The sequence below is a fragment of the Chrysemys picta genome, chromosome 1 (assembly GCF_011386835.1).
Source record: "Chrysemys picta bellii isolate R12L10 chromosome 1, ASM1138683v2, whole genome shotgun sequence".
NCBI classification, from domain to species: Eukaryota; Metazoa; Chordata; order Testudines; family Emydidae; genus Chrysemys; species Chrysemys picta.
In genome coordinates, this window is record NC_088791.1 from 3,238,137 (window position 1) to 3,255,510 (window position 17,374).

Genomic DNA, 17,374 nt, shown 5'->3' on the forward strand with positions numbered 1-17,374 from the left:
GAAGGTTGATTTGCAACGTGGACTCTGATGGGGACCACTTGCCCTGTACTGTGTGGTTCTGTAGATGTGCTCCCCAATAGAGGGGGGGAAGGCATCGGTCATCAGTACCAAGGATGGTGGAGGTTGGAGGAAGGGAACTCCCCCTGCAGACATTCTGGGGTTGTGTCCACCAGTCTAATGAGTCCTTGATCTTGAGTAGTACCGAGAAAGATTTGTTCAGGCTGTCTGTTGGGCAGGAAAACTGTTCGAAGCCATCCCTGGAGGCAACGCATATGCAATCTGGCATGTTTTATCATGAATGTGGGTGCTGCCATATGGCCGAGCAATTGCAGGCATGTTCTGGCGGAGATCTGTGGGCTGGTTCTCACGTTGGTAATTAGGCTACCGTGGCAAACTTTTGGATTGGTAACGCGGCTTTGGCCTCTATTGTGCCTAACTGTGCCCCAAGAAATTCCAGCTGTATTAATGGTGTCAGAATTGATTTTTGCCTCTTTATTTCAAGGCCCAATGTTGAGAAAAGATTCATTGTCCTTATGGCTTTGAGCGCGTTGCCTTGGGACAGGGCCTTTATTAGTCAGTCATCTAGGTATGGAATATTATAAACCCTTGTTTGCAGAGGTGTCCCTGCCACCACTGCTAGGACTTCGGGAAAAAACTCTGGGTGCTGTGGAAAAGCCAAAGGGTAATACCCTGTATTGATAATGGTCCAATCCCAGGACAAATCTTAGGACTCTCCTGTGTGAAGGGTATACAGAGATGTGGAAATATGCATCTTGGAGGTCGAGGGCCAAGCGCCAGTCTCCCCATTCCAGTGCTGGAATTACTCTTGATAATGTGACCATCCTGAACCATTGTAGTTTGACAAACTTGTTGAGGTTCCCCAAATCGAGGAAAGGTCTCCATCTGCCATTTTTTCTTTTGGATTATGAAGTAGTTGGAATAAAAGCTTTTCCCTCTGTGTTGGGACAGGACTGGTTCTATGGCACCCAGGCACAGAAGGTGGCTTATTTCCTTCTCATAGAAGGTGTTCATGAGAAGTGTCCCTGAAGAGGGATAGGGAGGGAGAGGAACGGAATAGATTTCTATAATTTTCAACACCTACTTATCGGAGGTGATCGTCTGCCATGTTGGGTAGAATGGGGTCAAATGGTTGCCAAACTGATGAAGTACGATCAATGGTTGCAGCACCTGTCCAGGGGGAAGCATCTCAGGGCCTTGATCACATTTTCAAAACTGTTGTTTCAACGTAGATAGATGAGCGTAGCTGACTGCATTGAGATCCACCTGCGTTTAGGCCTCTGATGTCTGCATTGTGGATAGCAGTGCCGTTGAATCCTTGAATCCTTCAGTGAATGAAGGGACTCATGAGTATGCTTGGCCAAGAGTTTGGGGCCTTCGAACAGGAGATCCTCCAGGGTAGTCTGCACTTCTCTGGGGAATCCTGATGGGTGTAGCCACAAAGCCCATCTCATGACCACAGTTGTCACTATGTCGGCAACATCAAGGGAGACCTGCAACACTTTACGCACCAGTAGCTGTCCTTCAGTTACTAGTGCCTGGATCTGTTCCTTCTTGTCCTCTGGATATACTGAATAAAGTAATTGAATTTGGAGTTGTTTACGTGGTTTTATTTTGATAGGAGTGCCTCGTAGGTAGTGATCCTAAACTGGAGCATAGCAGATGAGCATACTTTGTGGCTGAAGAGGTCTAGCCTCTTCCATTGTGTGTCATATGGGGGTCTTCCAGAAATAATGACATCTTCCCTTTTCATTCACTGCATTGACTATGAGGGAATTTGGAGTAAGGTGGGAGAATAAGAATTCCATGTCTTTCACAGGGACGAAGTATTTCTTGTTCACTCGCTTACAGGTAGGTGATGGAGATTCCCAGGTGTGCCAGATCACCTGGGCTGGAACCCATCAGGCTTCATTGATCAGGAGCGTGATTTCTGCCGATGTGGAGGTATACAATATGTCAAGAAACGTCTGTTGCTGCTCTCAAACTTCCTTTAGCGGGATCTGTAGATAGGCTACTATTCTGCGAAAGAGTTTGTGAAATTACCTAAAATCATCCGCAGCCATGGAAGGGGGTGGCAGGATTGCCTCATTGAGGATTGATGGACTATAAGGTGGATAGAAAGCTGGCTAGATCATCCGCTCAATATCTAGTTGGCAGCCGGTATCAAGCGGAGTACCCCAGGGGTTTTTCCTGCAGCCTGTTTTGTTCAACATCTTCATAAATGATCTGGATGATGATGGATTGCACTCTCAGCAAGTTTGCAGATGACACTAAGCTGGGGGGAGAGGTAGATACGCTGGAAGATAGGGATAGGGTCCAGAGACCTAGACAAATTAGAGGATTGGGCCAAAAGAAATCTGATGAGGTTCAACAACAACCACAACAACAAGTGCAGAGTCTTGCACTTAGGACGGAAGAATCCCATACACTGCTACAGGCTGGGGACTGACTGGCTAAGCGGCAGTTCTGCAGAAAAGGACCTGGGGATTACAGTGGAGGAGAAACTGGATATGAGTCAGCAGTGTGCCCTTCTCCTTGTTGCCAAGAAGGCTAACAGCATATTGGGCTGCATTAGTAGGGGCATTGCCAGCAGATCGAGGGACGTGATTATTCCCCTCTATTCGACACTCATGAGGCCACATCTGGAGTACTGTGTCCAGTTTTGGTCCCCCACTACAGAAAGGATGTGGACAAATTGGAGAGAGTCCAGCGGAGGGCAATGAAAATGATTAGGGGGCTGGGGCACATGACTTATAAGGAGAGGTTGAGGGAACTGGGATTGTTTAGTCTGCAGAAGAGAAGAATGAGGGGGGATTTGATAGCTGCTTTCAACTACCTGAAGGGGGGTTCCAAAGAGGATGGAGCTCGGCTGTTCTCAGTGGTGGCAGATGACAGAACAAGGAGTAATGGTCTCAAGTTGCAGTGGGGGAGATCTAGGTTGGATATTAGGAAACACTATTTCACTAGGAGAGTGGTGAAGCACTGGAATGGGTTACCTAGGGAGGTGGTGGAATCTCCTTCCTTAGAGGTTTTTAAGGTCAGGCTTGACAAAGCCCTGGCTGGGATGATTTAGTTGGGGATTGGTCCTGCTTTGAGCAGGGGGTTGGGACTATATGACCTCCTGAGGTCTCTTCCAACCCTAATCTTCTATGATTCTTCTATGATCTGGGGAGGATGAGGAGAGGTTGGCCGGTGGTGTGACCTCTTCCTCGTATTCCTCGAAAGGCTTTCTTTGGTTTGAGGGGCCTGGAGACCGAGGAAGATGGAGAGGGTGCATGTCAGTTCCTCTGATCAGTGGCGGTTGAGGAAAGTGTTGCCTGTATGCCGCCCACAGGTCCCAATACGGCCAGTGTGGGGAAACAGGCATACGGGGTGGCATCCATGGGCGCCTGTAACAAGGACCTGGCTTGGTTCTAGTGTCCTGATATCGAGGGGGTGTAAAGGATTCATGTTGTGCCATCACTTGATATGATGGTGGGGTGTGCAGTGTAACTGAGCAGTCGTCCTCGCTACAGAAGAGTGGGGGCAGTTCTAGGAGGTGAGGGAGTGTGGGGTATCATTTGCATCTCTGGAGGAGAGACATGAATTGCTGGTAGTTTGCTAGGGAGAAGCAGCGACTCCGCGGTTTCAGAAACAACCAGGTCTCTTGGGAACCTGAACTCTGTGGTACCAGCACGATCGTTATCTGTAACGCATGATGTGAGTGCATTGGTGCCATAGGAGGTCTAGGCATCAGCACAGATGGTGTCAGTGCCAAGCTCAGCTGAAGTCTACCAGGTAGCCGATAGGTGGCACCAAGGGCTTCGCCAGTGCCGAGGCACTCAGAGCCATGGGGTAGTTGGTACCGACTGAGATTTTTCATGTGTCTTTGTCAGTGCCCCTTTATATGATCCTGCCTTCTTAGGTTCCTTGGAACTACCAATAACACTGGTACTGGAGGTACCCGGACGATGGAAGGAGCTAGGTCTCACTCCAGAAGATGTGGGGGCCACTGACCTCAGGGGGTTTCTGGTCATCCTGACTAGACACTGAACACTTTCTCTTCACAGTGTGCGGTGAGTGTGGGGCGGTAGATGACGGTGCTGATGGAAACTGCTGCACAAGAGAGGTATTGGGGGTCAGGGCCTGAGTCTGGCCACAACGAGTCTTCCATCATAATTAATTTTTGTTTCAGTTCACAGGCCTTTTGGCCTGCATTTCCTATTTGAGGCAGAGGGTGCACTTCTGTGGTACGTGCCCCTCTCCCAGACAACAAATGCACCGTGTCTGTCACTCATGGGGATGGCCTTGCGGCAGGAGAGGCACCTCTTAAATCCGGGAGAGCCGGGCATAACCCTGTGCCCAGAGAACTTTGGTGTAGGGTAGAATGTAAGAACTTACACTAAGCTAAACGATAATGGAGAGGAAAGAATAGAAAGAAAAGTTTGGGTTTGGTTGACTTTTTGGGAGAAGAAAATAAAGGGAGGAAGCATCTACTACCTACTTTGAACAGAAACTTACCACCACTAAAGGCACTAACGATGCCTGTGAAGGGCTCTGCTAGGGATTCCGTCCCAGACCCAGGGGGGTTGAGAAGGAAGTAAGGGCGATTGGACCGCACAGCGCTCTAGACGCCACTCACGGTGCGAGATGGGGAGGAGTACATGTGCGGCCCAATGGGCACTGCTACCGAAGATCTCCGATCCCAGGGGCAGGGACGCTAACTCACCTAACGTGGAGCACTCATAGGGGGACACATCTCGAAGAAGAACTGGGGGCTCTAGTGGATCGTACATTGAATGGGAGTCAACAACGTGATACGGGTTAAGAAAAAGGCTGGTATCATCCTGGGGTGTGTTAACAGGAGCATCTTCTGTAAGACGGGAGGTTACTGTCTGGATCTACTCAGCACTGGTGAAGCCTCAGCTGGAGTACTGTGTCCAGTTCCGGGCGCCACCCGTTAGGAAAGATGTAGATAAATTGGAGAGAGTCCAGAGGACAGCAACCAAAACAATGACAGGTTTAGAAGACCTGACCTACCTATGAGGAAAGGTTTAAAAACCGGACATGTTTAGTCTTGAGAGGAGAAGGCGGAATGGGGACTTGATAACAGTCTTCACATATGTAAAAGGTAGTTATAAAGAGGACTGATCAGTTGCTCTCCATGTCCACAATAAAGGGTACGTTACGAAGGAATGAGCTTACTCTGCAGCAAGAGAGATTTTGCTTAGATCTTAGGAAAACTTTCTGGCGACAAAGAGAGATAAGCATGGGGACAGTCACCTAGTATCCCTGGTAGAGGTTGAAGAACAGGATGGTCTTAATCCTGCCTCAGAGCAGGGGCTGGACTAGATGACCTCTCAAAGCGTCTTCCAGCCCAACATTTCCATGGTTTTAAGACCCACCCAACATTGGCTTAAAAACCAGGACATTAAAAACAATTAAAATCAATCTGGTAGATCCCAAGACCAGAAGGGACCACTGTGATCACCTGCTCTGACTGCCTGTACAGCACAGGCCACGGGGCTTCCCTGAATTAACTCCTGGTTGAACTGTACTTCAAGGACCTGTAAAAAGTGATTAAAAGATGGCAAGTTAAACCGCAGTGGAGCTGAAGAGCTGCTGACTTTTGGGGCACTACACTTGTAACACCAACGTCGCTCTGCCTTCTAGTCTATCACCTTTGGGGATTGCTTGCAAATGCATCCTCATGAGAAGCCATCCAGGATATTTATAAAGTTTTCATGTGATTTGCGGCTTGTCTCGCTTGTTGTTATTGGAGAGGAAAGAGGGAGAACGATGCGAGCAATACCCCGTATAAGCTCACCAGAACTGAAAGGTCTCTGAACACAGACGGCAGGTTAAAGGGTAACACACACATTTATTAAAGCCTGGAACAGCTCCTTCCCCTGACAGGTTTGTCCTTTTCCGTTTGCAAATGCCAAGTTTATTTTCCAGGTGTTTCTCGTGGAGCAAAAGCTTATTATGGCTGCTGTTGGTCAGCCTCTCGCTGCACCGGCCTCAGTGATGTCAGCAGGAAAGGAGCAGGGCTCTGCGTATGTGTTAATTGCTCCGTGCAGCCCAGCAGGGGGAGCTCACCACACTTTTTAATGAGGCAAAGTGGGGTTTCTTTAATTTCCCAAATAGACGGATATTGGTATACAGCCGTAGGTGTTAGACTGCAGAGACATGCCTTTCGGTCACAGGCCGGGAGTAAAGGAAATCAGCACTCTATTTTACAGATGGGGAACCTGAAGCATTCCCAGCCCTATGGTCTACGTACGCGGCCACACTGCCTCTGTCTCAGCAATGGGAGAATTAAGCAGGCACGAGGCGAATGTCCCAGTGGGTTAGACCAATCTGAGGGCAGGCAAGGAGTACAGCTCTCAACCTGGCTCCAAGCTGCCCTTGCTGGATAACATTACTGAGCTGGAGGCAGCACTTCCAGGAGTCCTCCTCCATCATCCTGGCCCACGTAGTTCCCAGCCAGAGGAAGCACCGAGACTGCACTCGTTCCGTCAGTGCATCACCTCACAATGGGAGGAGGTTGGGTTTCTCAGCTGCCATCTGGCCATGGGGTTCTGATGGCTCCGTCGCAGGCTCCCAGCACGGGGTGGGGAGACCACTCTGAAATGGACTTTTTCCATGCAGAGATCCCAGGGCATGGTGCGGGGCAGATGCTCAGCCACCGTGACCAGGGCTCTGCTGAAGGGTTCAGGGCACAATCACCTTTCCCGTTCAACATGTGAGGCCGCTGGGGAAGCCCCATCAACGTTCCACGGGCCTCACTGCCATCCGTGTACTGCCAGCACGCAGACGGCTCAGCACCTTTGCTTCTCCCAGGCGCGTGAACGAGACTGATCCTGCTGGTGGGTTGCGGAAGGACTTAGAGAGTCCGACAAGGGCAGTTATTGGGTGAGGAGTCATGCATTGCTTCCAGAGACCCAGGAGGCATGGTGGGCAAAGTGCCCATGCTCAGCGCGATTCCTCTTGGTTGGACCTGGGCCTTGCGGAACCTTGGAGACTTCCACAGAGGACGGCGGCGATGCATCCTGCCAGGGGCCACTCCTGAGGGGCGCATGGACGGTGCAGAGGGGGCAGAACACAGCAACCTTCCCTGCCTGCAGGGACTAGCCATGTAGAACACACCAGGCCAGCACGCCAGCAACCACACTGGATCTCTGAGCATATCCGTGGGCAATTCGAGGGCTTAACTTTGACCTATAAAGCCATATGTGGCTGAAGTCCTCTACCACTGCTACTCCCCATGCTCTGCTCTCACTAACTTAACTGGCTTGGAATACCTGGGGGCAGCACTGGAATTGACATCCCCAGCAGGGATAGCTCAGTGGTTTGCACATTGGCCTGCTAAACCCAGGGTTGTGAGTTCAATCCTTGAGGGGGCCACTTGGGGATCTGGGGCAAAATCAGTACTTGGTCCTGCTAGTGAAGGCAGGGGGCTGGACTCGATGACCTTTCAAGGTCCCTTCCAGTTCTAGGAGATAGGATATCTCCATTTAATTTATTACTCTGGCCCCAGAAGGTTGCTTGACCTTCACAGCCTGTTGCCAGTCCCATCTGCTCTCGTCAGCTGCTGGATACAGAGGATTGACCTCCTGGGTGTTGTGTTTTCAGAACGGCTAATGGACTAGGGGTGGAGGGAATGTTACTCTTGTGTCTGTGGGTTATTGTCTATGCTGGAAATTAGCCTCAATTCCACCCACCGCTGCAACGGCCCCAGTACAAGAGCTTGTGTTTATCACTGCTTGAAACCGGGGTGAGCTGCAGCAGAACCAATCGCCGCTCCCCTTGCCTGTGCGTGACAGCGTGGCTGGAAGCAGGGCAAAAGCCAGTACAAACAAGGCCTGTTTCAATCATGGCGGAGTGATGGGCATGGTGTGGGGTCTATTTAAAGAGGTTTCCTACTGTTGCCAGCAAGATGGTCACACCTGCTTTAATGGCATTTCATTCCCATAGCTGTCTGCCCAGACACCCAGGCACTCGATGGACAGCTCTATACATTGGACTACAAATGAGAAGCGTTGCCAGATCAGTCCTGGTACCAAAAAAAACACACCTTTCCCCTGCTCTCCCCATCTCTGGGTTCGGCCTGGATTCCTGCAGCTCTTAGACTCAAAATAAAAGCTCCTGACTTTTCAAAAACTTCCCCTACTGGGCCCGCTAATGGCTGCTCCCAGACAAGCGGCGTGCCTTTGTTCAGACTGGTCCGTGATCATCATCAAATACAAGGGAAGGATTCAGAGCCCTACAGAGGCTTTGTAGAGCAATCAGTCTGCTGAGGGGTATCATTTGGGAGCAGTGGAGAACAGGCCAACCTGTTAAATGGTAGGCACAGATTTTTAGAAATCAGAGCCACTCAGTGCTTCCAGGGATAAGTGGCTTGGCAGCAGATGGCTGTTTGCAGGAAAGCAGCTACCTGCTCCGTTTCTGAAAGAGAAGTTGTTAAACTTGCTAGCAGTGAGTTATTACAGCAAGCTGCCTACCGTCTTCCACCCAAACTCACTCCCTGACGCTTCGGGGTGGTAGAATTGTTCAGAGGAGCCGGACTCAGCACGGCTTCACACAGGGAAATCAGGAGAGTCCTGCCAAGCTTAGAGGTGGAATGTCCCCACTAGACGGTATCTTATTGCAAAGCAGAGGGCAATACGTCACGTGAAGCAGCGTGTGTGTTTATGGCCCACGAGACCCACCTGGTGGCTGTCATTTCTGGGGGTTCAGATACCACACCAGGGCACAGTTGGCTCCCAGCGTGGGCTGAAGAGGTGGGCTTTTAGGGACGCAGTTCTTTAAAGGAGCTGTTAAGTCACAATCCTTTCTGCGTCTGCCCCAAAAGATGCCCAGAGGGAAGTTCAGATTCTGATCTCAGTTGTCCCACTGTCAATCCAGAGTAACTCCCTTCAGTGGAGTTACTCTGGATTCACACCAGCGTAACAGAACCTGGCCTCATTTCCAAAGTCCCGTGAGAGTTACTGCTGAACGCAAACCTGAACTCTCCTGGCTGGGAACATCGTGAAGTAAAGAACTGGGGGGGGGGGGAGGGGGGGGGAATTAAAAAAAAAAAATTAATTGAATCTGGGCTCACAAACTGCAATACACATTCGTTATACTGGTATGGAGATTGCCCACTGTCACTCTGGGGCAGAGTTAAGGTTGTTTGGGGGCCTGAGTGGCGCATTGCCATGCCTGTACAGCTTTGGGTTTCTTTGAAGTTTAACCTGCACTCTGAATGCTGGTTCTGGGACAATTCCATCCGCCCTGTATCACCCGTCTCCGCCCCAGCTCCAGCTCCTGTTTGTACATGGGAATGTCAAGGCTTGGTTCTACCCTTGTGGAGGGAAGCCTGCATTCGTAGCCCTGGCTTGTCTTCCTCAGTCTGACAGAAACCAGGGGCTGGATGTTGAGCGCGACACTGGGACTCCAACCTACGTTCTATTCCTAGCTCGGACACTCATTTCCTTGTGACCTTGGGCAAGTGGCTCCCCTGCTCTGCATCCCAGCTTCCCTGTCGGTAAAATGGGGATAAGACTCCTCAGAGTTATCAGGAAGATTTAGGTTTATAAAGATCTTAGAGACTCGACTGACTGGGGAGCACTTTGATATCCGCAGCTGGGAAACATTCCACAAGTGCAAAGCATTGTCAACGCCCTCCGGAGCCTGGCGTTAGAGAGTGATCCCAAGCACACAGCTCCCCCTCTAGCAGCAGATGCTACCCTCACTCCCTGCTGCACGGGGCATCTCATCCACCTCCCAGAGCCCCTGAGCCGACTGTACTTGGAAAGCCTCCAAAATCAGCAAGCCAAGGAGGAAAGAATCCGCTTTACCCCATCTCTGTGCCCTCAGAGCCAGCACAAACACAGCAGCAGTTTGCTTAGGATCAAGCAGGAACGCAGAGAGCTCACAGGTTAGTTCAGCCTCTAAGTTCCTTTCAGAGCAAACGAAAGAAACCAACATGGATTTCTCTGTCTTTATAGAGTCAAATGAAAAGTGCAGGCCCAGAAAGCAGCCAAGTATTTGCTCTTCAGAGCCTCCTTCAAATCAGCTTCCCCAGGAGAAGAGATGTGTGATCCTTTCCTCAGCCAGCCAGGGAACTGTGCAGAGACCCTGGTGGCCCATGTTTAAAATTGGTGACACTTCAGGGAAAACAAGTGCCCTCTAATCTAGAGGCTGGAGCAGGGGGATGGGGATACGTCAGCTGAGATGCCCGTGGGGTTCTGGATGCCAGCATGGCTGTAGCAGAAACAGAAACCAAACACTAATACTGCCACCACCACTTAATGCCATCCAGGTGGAGCTCATGTTCACTGCTGCTGCCAACGGATGCATAAAACTGCACACCTGGAATACGGAGGCGGGGGGGGAGGGGGGGAGAGCAGGGGGCTGGACGGATTAACTTGTGCTGGGAGGGTTAAAGCTAGCTCTGCATAACTTGGGTCAGGGCGGACTAAGGGCGGCAAAGGTGCAGAAGAGGGAACAGGAGACAAGTATTTAAAGGCACGGACACCAAGGAAGCAGAGGAATTGTTTAGTGCAGAGAAAGGGGATCTAACTTGGAGAGAAAGGAAAGGGAATATCAAATCAGACTTCCCCGTAGACTCTGGGCTAGTCTCTGAAGGCAAGCTGTGTTTGATCTCCTCCCACACACCGCTAGAGGGGACAGCTCACTAGCTCTAGGAGCTAAGGCTGCGCTGAGATGACGACTCTGGGGACTGAGGCTGCAGTAGCCGGGGAGAAGGGCTGTATGGGACCCAGCGGGTTCCCCCCCATCTCTATCTTGCAGGGGAATCGACAAGGTGGCTGAGCAGCCAGGCCAAGTCCTGACTGGTGGCGCATGCAGGACAACAGGCTTCAGAGAGAAATAATCGACCAGGAAGCGCACAGGGAGCAGCTGGGCCGGCTGGTTCAGTGCCTGACTCCAAAACATCCCGAGGACCCCTGGAGAGTATACACTCCCTAGAGCAGGGGCGGGCAAACTACGGCCCGTGGGCCGGATCCGGCCCATCAGGGCTTTCAATCCGGCCCGCGGGATTGCCAGCCCTGTGGTGCAGTGGGGCTAAGGCAGGCTCCCTGGCCCCACACCACTCCCAGAAGTGGCCGGCCCCACGTCCCTGCGGCCCCTGGGCAACGGGGGTGCAGAGGGCTGTGTGTGCTGTTCTCGCCTGCAGGCACCGCTCCCCACCCGCAGGCACCCCCCCCCCCGCAGCTCCCATTGGCCGGGAACCTGGAACTGCGGCCAATGGGAGCTTCAGGGGTGGTACCCACAAGAGAGGGCAGCGCAGCGGAGCTCCCTGCCCCACCCCACCCCCAGGAGCCACTGTCGGACATGGGGGCCACTTCCAGGAGGGGCACGGGGCCAGGGCAGGCAGGGAGCCTGCCTTAGCCCCGCTGCACACTGCTGCCACCCCAGAGATGCTCAAGGTAAGTGGCACTGGGCCAGAGCCCGCCCCCCGAACCCCTCCGGCACTGCCTGCCTTCAGCCCCCTTGCTGCACCCCAACCCCCTGTCCTGAGCCCCCGCCGCACTCCTCCTGCACCCCAGCCCCTTCCTGCACACCGCCCCTGTGCCGACGAGCTGTCTACACTACAGCCCCTTCACACAGCCCTTGCAGTGGCACGGGCCTTCCCATGGGCGTCAATGTGATTTGTGTCTACTTCATATGGGGCCTTGGCGCAATGGGAATCTGGCCGCTGGTGCAGACACCAGACCTGGCACGTGTGTGAGTAGGAGCCCAAGTGCCCGAGCTGCCGGGTTCTCCCTAGGCCAGCAGTAATGCCAGGCATTGCCAGGGGAGGCTGGGGTTTGCTTCAGTTTGACCTTCACTCTGGATTTCCTAATAGTGCCTTTGATCGCCACAAAATTTCCCTGCCTGGGTTTCCTGACACTCTCCAGCCTAGCCACCTGGGCCCTGCCATAGGTTCGTAACAGGTTTTGATTGTATGCCACGTACAGGGAGCCAGGGACCCCATGACATTGAAAAGCCAAGCAGGGTCCACCTGGCCCAAGCAAGCCCGTTTTCCTCCACTCCCCAGCTCCCTCCTTCGCTGCTGGTCACCAAGGCCCATTAAGGGACTTAGCAGCGTGGCAGGAACCATGGATCCTGGCCAGACTTTATGTGGACCATCTCACAGCTCGGCAGAGCTCCAGTAAACTTTTCCAAGGCACAGACCCACGCCCCTGCTCCCTAAAAGTCATCGGCATCTTCCTGTCTTCATTTGCCTCTCCTCCTAGCTTCTCCCTTCCCTTTCTGCTCTTCACACACTGATCCCATTGACCGTTCCAACACCTCCCCCCACTCACCCCCTGCTCCACAGCTCCCAGGCCCTTCAGTGGACGGACAAGACCCAGACGCTTGTACCACTGGAAGCAGAGTCACCCGCCAGCTCTCTACTCGGAGACTGGGGGGACGGCACGATGGACACTCCAGTGCATCACCACCAAGAGGCACAAGCAGGTGGGAGTGAACCCTCCCAAACAGCAGAGGGGACACGCCCACACTGATTTCAGGGGGACATTTCCGACTGATGGGGTTTAACTGGGCCCCAGGCTTCACCACAGACTGCCTGCTTCCAGTAACTCGACCACCGTGCCTCAGTTTCCCCATTCAGTAGGTGCTATCCCCAGTTGCACACCTACCAGGTGGCCTCTTGTAATGTTTGCCAAGTGCTCTGGGATCCCAGGGCGAAGCAGCAATACGAACCAGGAGGCTCACGGAGCCGCCCGGGGCTGGGGGAGCTGCTTGGGCTGGCCTGCCATCAGTCAGAGAAGGGAGGGCAGCCGGGGAATGAGCTTGCAGAGCCGCAGCTCGCCCTGCCCGTTCTGCTGCTGACAGAACAGACGACGCACCAGGCAGAAGGAACCACTTGCCTGCATTTCTCTCACCAAGATAACCCCAGCCTAATGACATGAGCACAGAATGTGTTGGAAGTCCTTTGAATCGGCTCAGATGTCATATTCTTTAAATGCAATTACTGCTCCTGCAGACAGGCTGGGGCAGGAAACTCTCACGCTTTCTGCTGTGTACGCGGCCCCAGGGAACGAAGCTCGGCCCTTTGAACTCCCCTCAGCCTGACCACCTTTTCAAGCTTGATACATGCAATGGGCCGGAAGATTCAAACCATCTCCCAGGCATTTTTAAAATGTTATCTTCTTTAATCTGCCTGTTGGGAGCTCCAGAATTAACATGGAGAATCCAAATGCACTACGCCGTACCCACTGACTCACAGCACGCCTGGCACGCTGCCAGCGCTACAGAACCCTTTGCAGCACCAGACATTCACTCTGCAATGCAAGGCGCTGGGGGCTTGCAGCACTCGCAGCCTTAGAGAGGCAGCTAAAGAACGGAGAGGCGAGGCGGGGGGCTCAGAGGCCAAGGGAGGATTCCAGATGAATGGGGCGTGAGCAGCACCCCCGGCGCGGGCAAGTTACACAGCTGGGGAGCAGGGGCAGAGCTTGGAAAAGCAGGAGGGTAACCGAGAACTCAACATGGAGCCAGACAGATCAGCGGAGGCGATGGGGGAGGGGGCTACAGGGGACTCACTATCCCCAGCCCTGAGAGCTGCGCTCAGTCAGCAATCCGGGGAAGGGGCGGAGCAGGGGGTGGACAGGGACTGCAGGGTGGGGAGCTCAGCGAGGAAGCCCCTCCCCCTATTTGCTGCCCGAGGAGGTGGGTATGGGGCGGGGGGGTGATGAAGCTGGGGGGGAGGAGCGACGCCTGGCTGCAGCAGTGAGTTTACAGTGGAAGTGGATGTGCAGAAACCGGCTCTGAGCCCACGCAGCCTGTCCCGTCCCAGGGGGCTCTGCTGTGACCCTTCCCAGGCCCGGGGATAGTCACCATGGCAGAATAGAGAACACCCAAGCATGGTCTATGCCCAGTGCCCGCACCTCAGATCACCTCCCCAGCTGCTCCCCCGGCTTTCTCCCCGCCCTGTCCTTAGCGTTCACACCCCAGCCCCTCTGCGTGGCGCTCTCCCACACCCCACAGCCTGGCGTGCTCTCCCACAGGACTTCACCCAGCAGCTCTCCTGGCCACTCACCGTGCCTCCGCGGCCAGCAGCTCGTCATAGTGCGAGGATCGCTGGTCGTCGTCCTGCCGGTAGCGGATGACTGTGGCAAGGCCCTTGCTCACCAGGGCCTCAGCGATGTTTCTGCAACACAAAGACACTGGGGACTCAGGCTGGGGGAAGGGAGGGAGGGTCAGTCCTGGCAACCCACCCCACGCACACCCCCCTGCACTGGGCATGGCTACGCCCTCTCTGTCACCTATGTAACATGCAACATCACACATGGGAGCAGCAGCAGCTCAGCCGTGAGGCAGGGCTCCAACGCGGGTCCCAGAGGTGCGCCCGGCAGCGCAGAGCTGCAGCATCCCTTGGTCCCTGGTACCCAGCAGAAGCCCAGGCGGGGGAAGGAAGGAGCAGCTGCTTCCCTCCCCACCCCCGTCTTGCCCACAGCCCCACTGGAGAGCAGCTCTCCGCCCCACAGCTCTGGTGCAAGGGCCTCCTAGGAGCTATGGAGCTGCACGACTGGGCACTGGGTGGGAGTGAGGGGGAAAGCGAGCGGCTAAGGGCAGAGCACTCTGGGGGTTAAGCCAACACCAGGCCCTGTTCCCAGTTCACCCAGGGGAGCTGCAATGGGACCCGGAAACAGCAGCCTACCAAAGGCTCCCATCGCTCTCGTACATTCAGAACCGTGCACGGTTTTCTCCGCTGGGAAGGAAAGGTCGGGCGCGAAGCTCCTCAGTGCGGGGAGTGGCTGCGGTTTGAAGCCCGCATGCCAATCAGGGGCCCAGCGCTGGCGGAGCGCGGTCAATTGGCTGCCATGGCATTATGCTGCTTTAAACAAATTCATGAATTGCACTTGGCCGAGCGCATCAGTAATTCTCCAATTACACACGCAGGGCAGGCACCGGTAATTCACAACTTACAAACCCGGACTCATCCCTTGAAGCGGCTCCGCGCTCTGTGCCGTGGGGAGGGGGGTCAGGCCAGGCTGGTGCCGAAAGCTGAGATTAGGTCTCGCCTCGGAGACAGGGGGGGGAAATCAGAGGATTCGTAAGTGAGGAAATCAGCAGCAGCGGGAGGCAGCTGCAGAGGTAGCACTCGAAATGCCAGGCAACCAGGAATAAGCACCTCAGCTCCTTTCCCAGGCACGCTCCGGGGAGGCGAACAGAAGGCCGTTTGCTCCCAGCAGCCCACACACCCTGGCTTTCCTAGCCAAGCCAGGTGCTGCATTTAGCCACCTCCACTCCCCGCATTCCTCCCACACACGCGGATGACAAAGCACTCTTTGCAAGCACAGGTGCCCCCTGCCCCAACCCACAGCCCTGAAGGACTCGGGGTGACTGAACCCCTTTTAAGGGTGTGTACGTGACAAATTTGCCCCCTGGCAGTTAAGGAGAATAATTTTATTTCAAGGGGACAGAGGCACATGGTTAAATTATCTGCCCAGCATGTGCATCCTGCTTCACAAGGCAACATGGGTCCGCAGAGGCTCTTTCCGAGACGTCAGACCTGCTGCCCGGAGAGGCTGGTGCAACGGGCTGAGGCCTCCTCACCACACTCTCTCAGCTAGCCTCCCAGCCCACGCACGCAGCCCATCACGCCACAGGCCAGGGCAGCCCAGCCACAGCCTGGATGTGGCACAAGGAACCCCGCTCTGGCCACCCGTGGAACGCAGAACACGCTGCCTTCCCTCTCTGGAGTCAGCTCGTCCACAGCGCAGAAAACCTGATGGGGTGTGGGGGGGGACAGGGCTCCTCCCAGCATGCAGCCGAAGTGTTCAGAGCATCCAGGAGCCCTGCCGACCGACGCCAGTAACACCTCCTCCAACGGCACAACCTGCCGCCATAAGCCAGTGCATGAACCGTCTCTCAGCGCAACCTGCCTCTCCCAGCACTGCCCAGATCGCCCTCCCGCTGCCCAGCAACTGACAACACTCCAGCCCGGAACAGAGCGCACCAGCAGCCCTGCAGGATGCATGCCTCCTGGCCACGGCAAAAGGCAGGGTCCTTCCATTGCATTCACGCCACCCTGCTTGGCTCTCAGGCATGGCAGGGCCCAGGACAGGGCCGACATGCTGCAGCTGTCTCATGCTCCACCCAGCGAGCTGTGATGGGCATCGGCATCCAGATCCCCGCCCTGGGGGCTCACCCTTCAGCTTCTGTACGAGGCCGTAAGGGGAGCAAGCTTTCATCAGCCATGCAGCAACGTACAGACGTCTCCCAGCTCCACCCCACCTTCCTGGCTTTCCAACAGCCCGGATGCGATCAGCCTGGACCCTGGACAGAGCAGCAGCTGAAGCTGAGGGGAAAACCTCCCTGCCCTTCACTGAGGACATCTGCCCTCAGAGTACCAAGACAATCCATAGCTTGTGTCTGGGTGGACTCCCACTGTCATGGCCCCGAACCCGCCCCCTTCCCATCTCCACCGGGCAGGGCTGCACTGGCGCAGCCGGAGGGCTGCCAGGAGATTGCACCGTGATCCTCAGCTGAGGTCCTAAAGGCGGATGCTAGGTGCACCAGCCTCCCTGGAGCCCGAGGCCGGCCCAGGCTGCTCTGGGAGCAGAGCTGGGCTCGTTTGCCAACAGCTGAGTTTTGCTAGGATTAGCAGTTAGCAGCTTGTTTCTATGTGGCTTACTCCAGGCCTGTTAGTGCAACCGCTCGGCAGCCAGGGAGGCCGGGGTTCACTCCCCAGGTAACTGATTTTCTCCGTTTCAGCAGAAAGCATCCCAGACGCTTGCTTCTGAAGGGTGTTTGCAGATCGTTGTACAAAGCGAGGAGGGTGGGCGCGCGAGAATGCTGAGTCTCCATTCCGGCTCTTAGCCAGCCAGCCAGCACATGCTGGTCCAATGCTGCTTGCTGAAGTTTGACACATTTCACATCTCTAAAGAAACGTCTGCGGCTTCTCGGCTCGTTGAGGTTCGTATTGTGCGTTTGTGCTGATGTTAAAAGCCGGAGCTTTGCAGCAGGGAAGGGGGTGGCACCAGAACAGCTGGCACAAAGTGCCTTATGGAGAAGCTCTCGTCACGTTAGCCTAGATTTCGGATTCAATATTATAGACGCTGCTGGGAGAGGAGCCCAGGCAGTGATTGGCACCTGACCTCCAGGAGGGCGGACTAGCATCCCATCTCCTCAGCTGGAATTGAAAAACTAAGCATGAAATTAGCAACTGTAATGGCAACAAAGCTCCCAGCTCTGAACAGGGCTCACGGGAGCCAGGCACCCAGCCCTCTGCACCCCACGTGGAACAGGATGCGGCGCGGGAAAGGTGCAGGAGAGGGAGCGGAGCCGGTATTCACCTCCAGGCCCGCTTCTGTGTGGGAATAAAAGCGCCTCGTATGGGAAGATGCTCCCAGTTTCACTT

General features: G+C 54.5%; 1 protein-coding gene across 1 annotated transcript in view; it reads right to left on the reverse strand.

Moving 5' to 3' along the window:
- Positions 1-17,374, reverse strand: part of SND1 (staphylococcal nuclease and tudor domain containing 1) — a 453,393-nt gene that overhangs the window by 206,539 nt on the left and 229,480 nt on the right. The window contains exon 13 of the mRNA XM_008174151.4: positions 14,048-14,158. Coding sequence (XP_008172373.1) covers positions 14,048-14,158 — 111 coding nt within the window. The remainder of the gene's footprint in view (positions 1-14,047; positions 14,159-17,374) is intronic.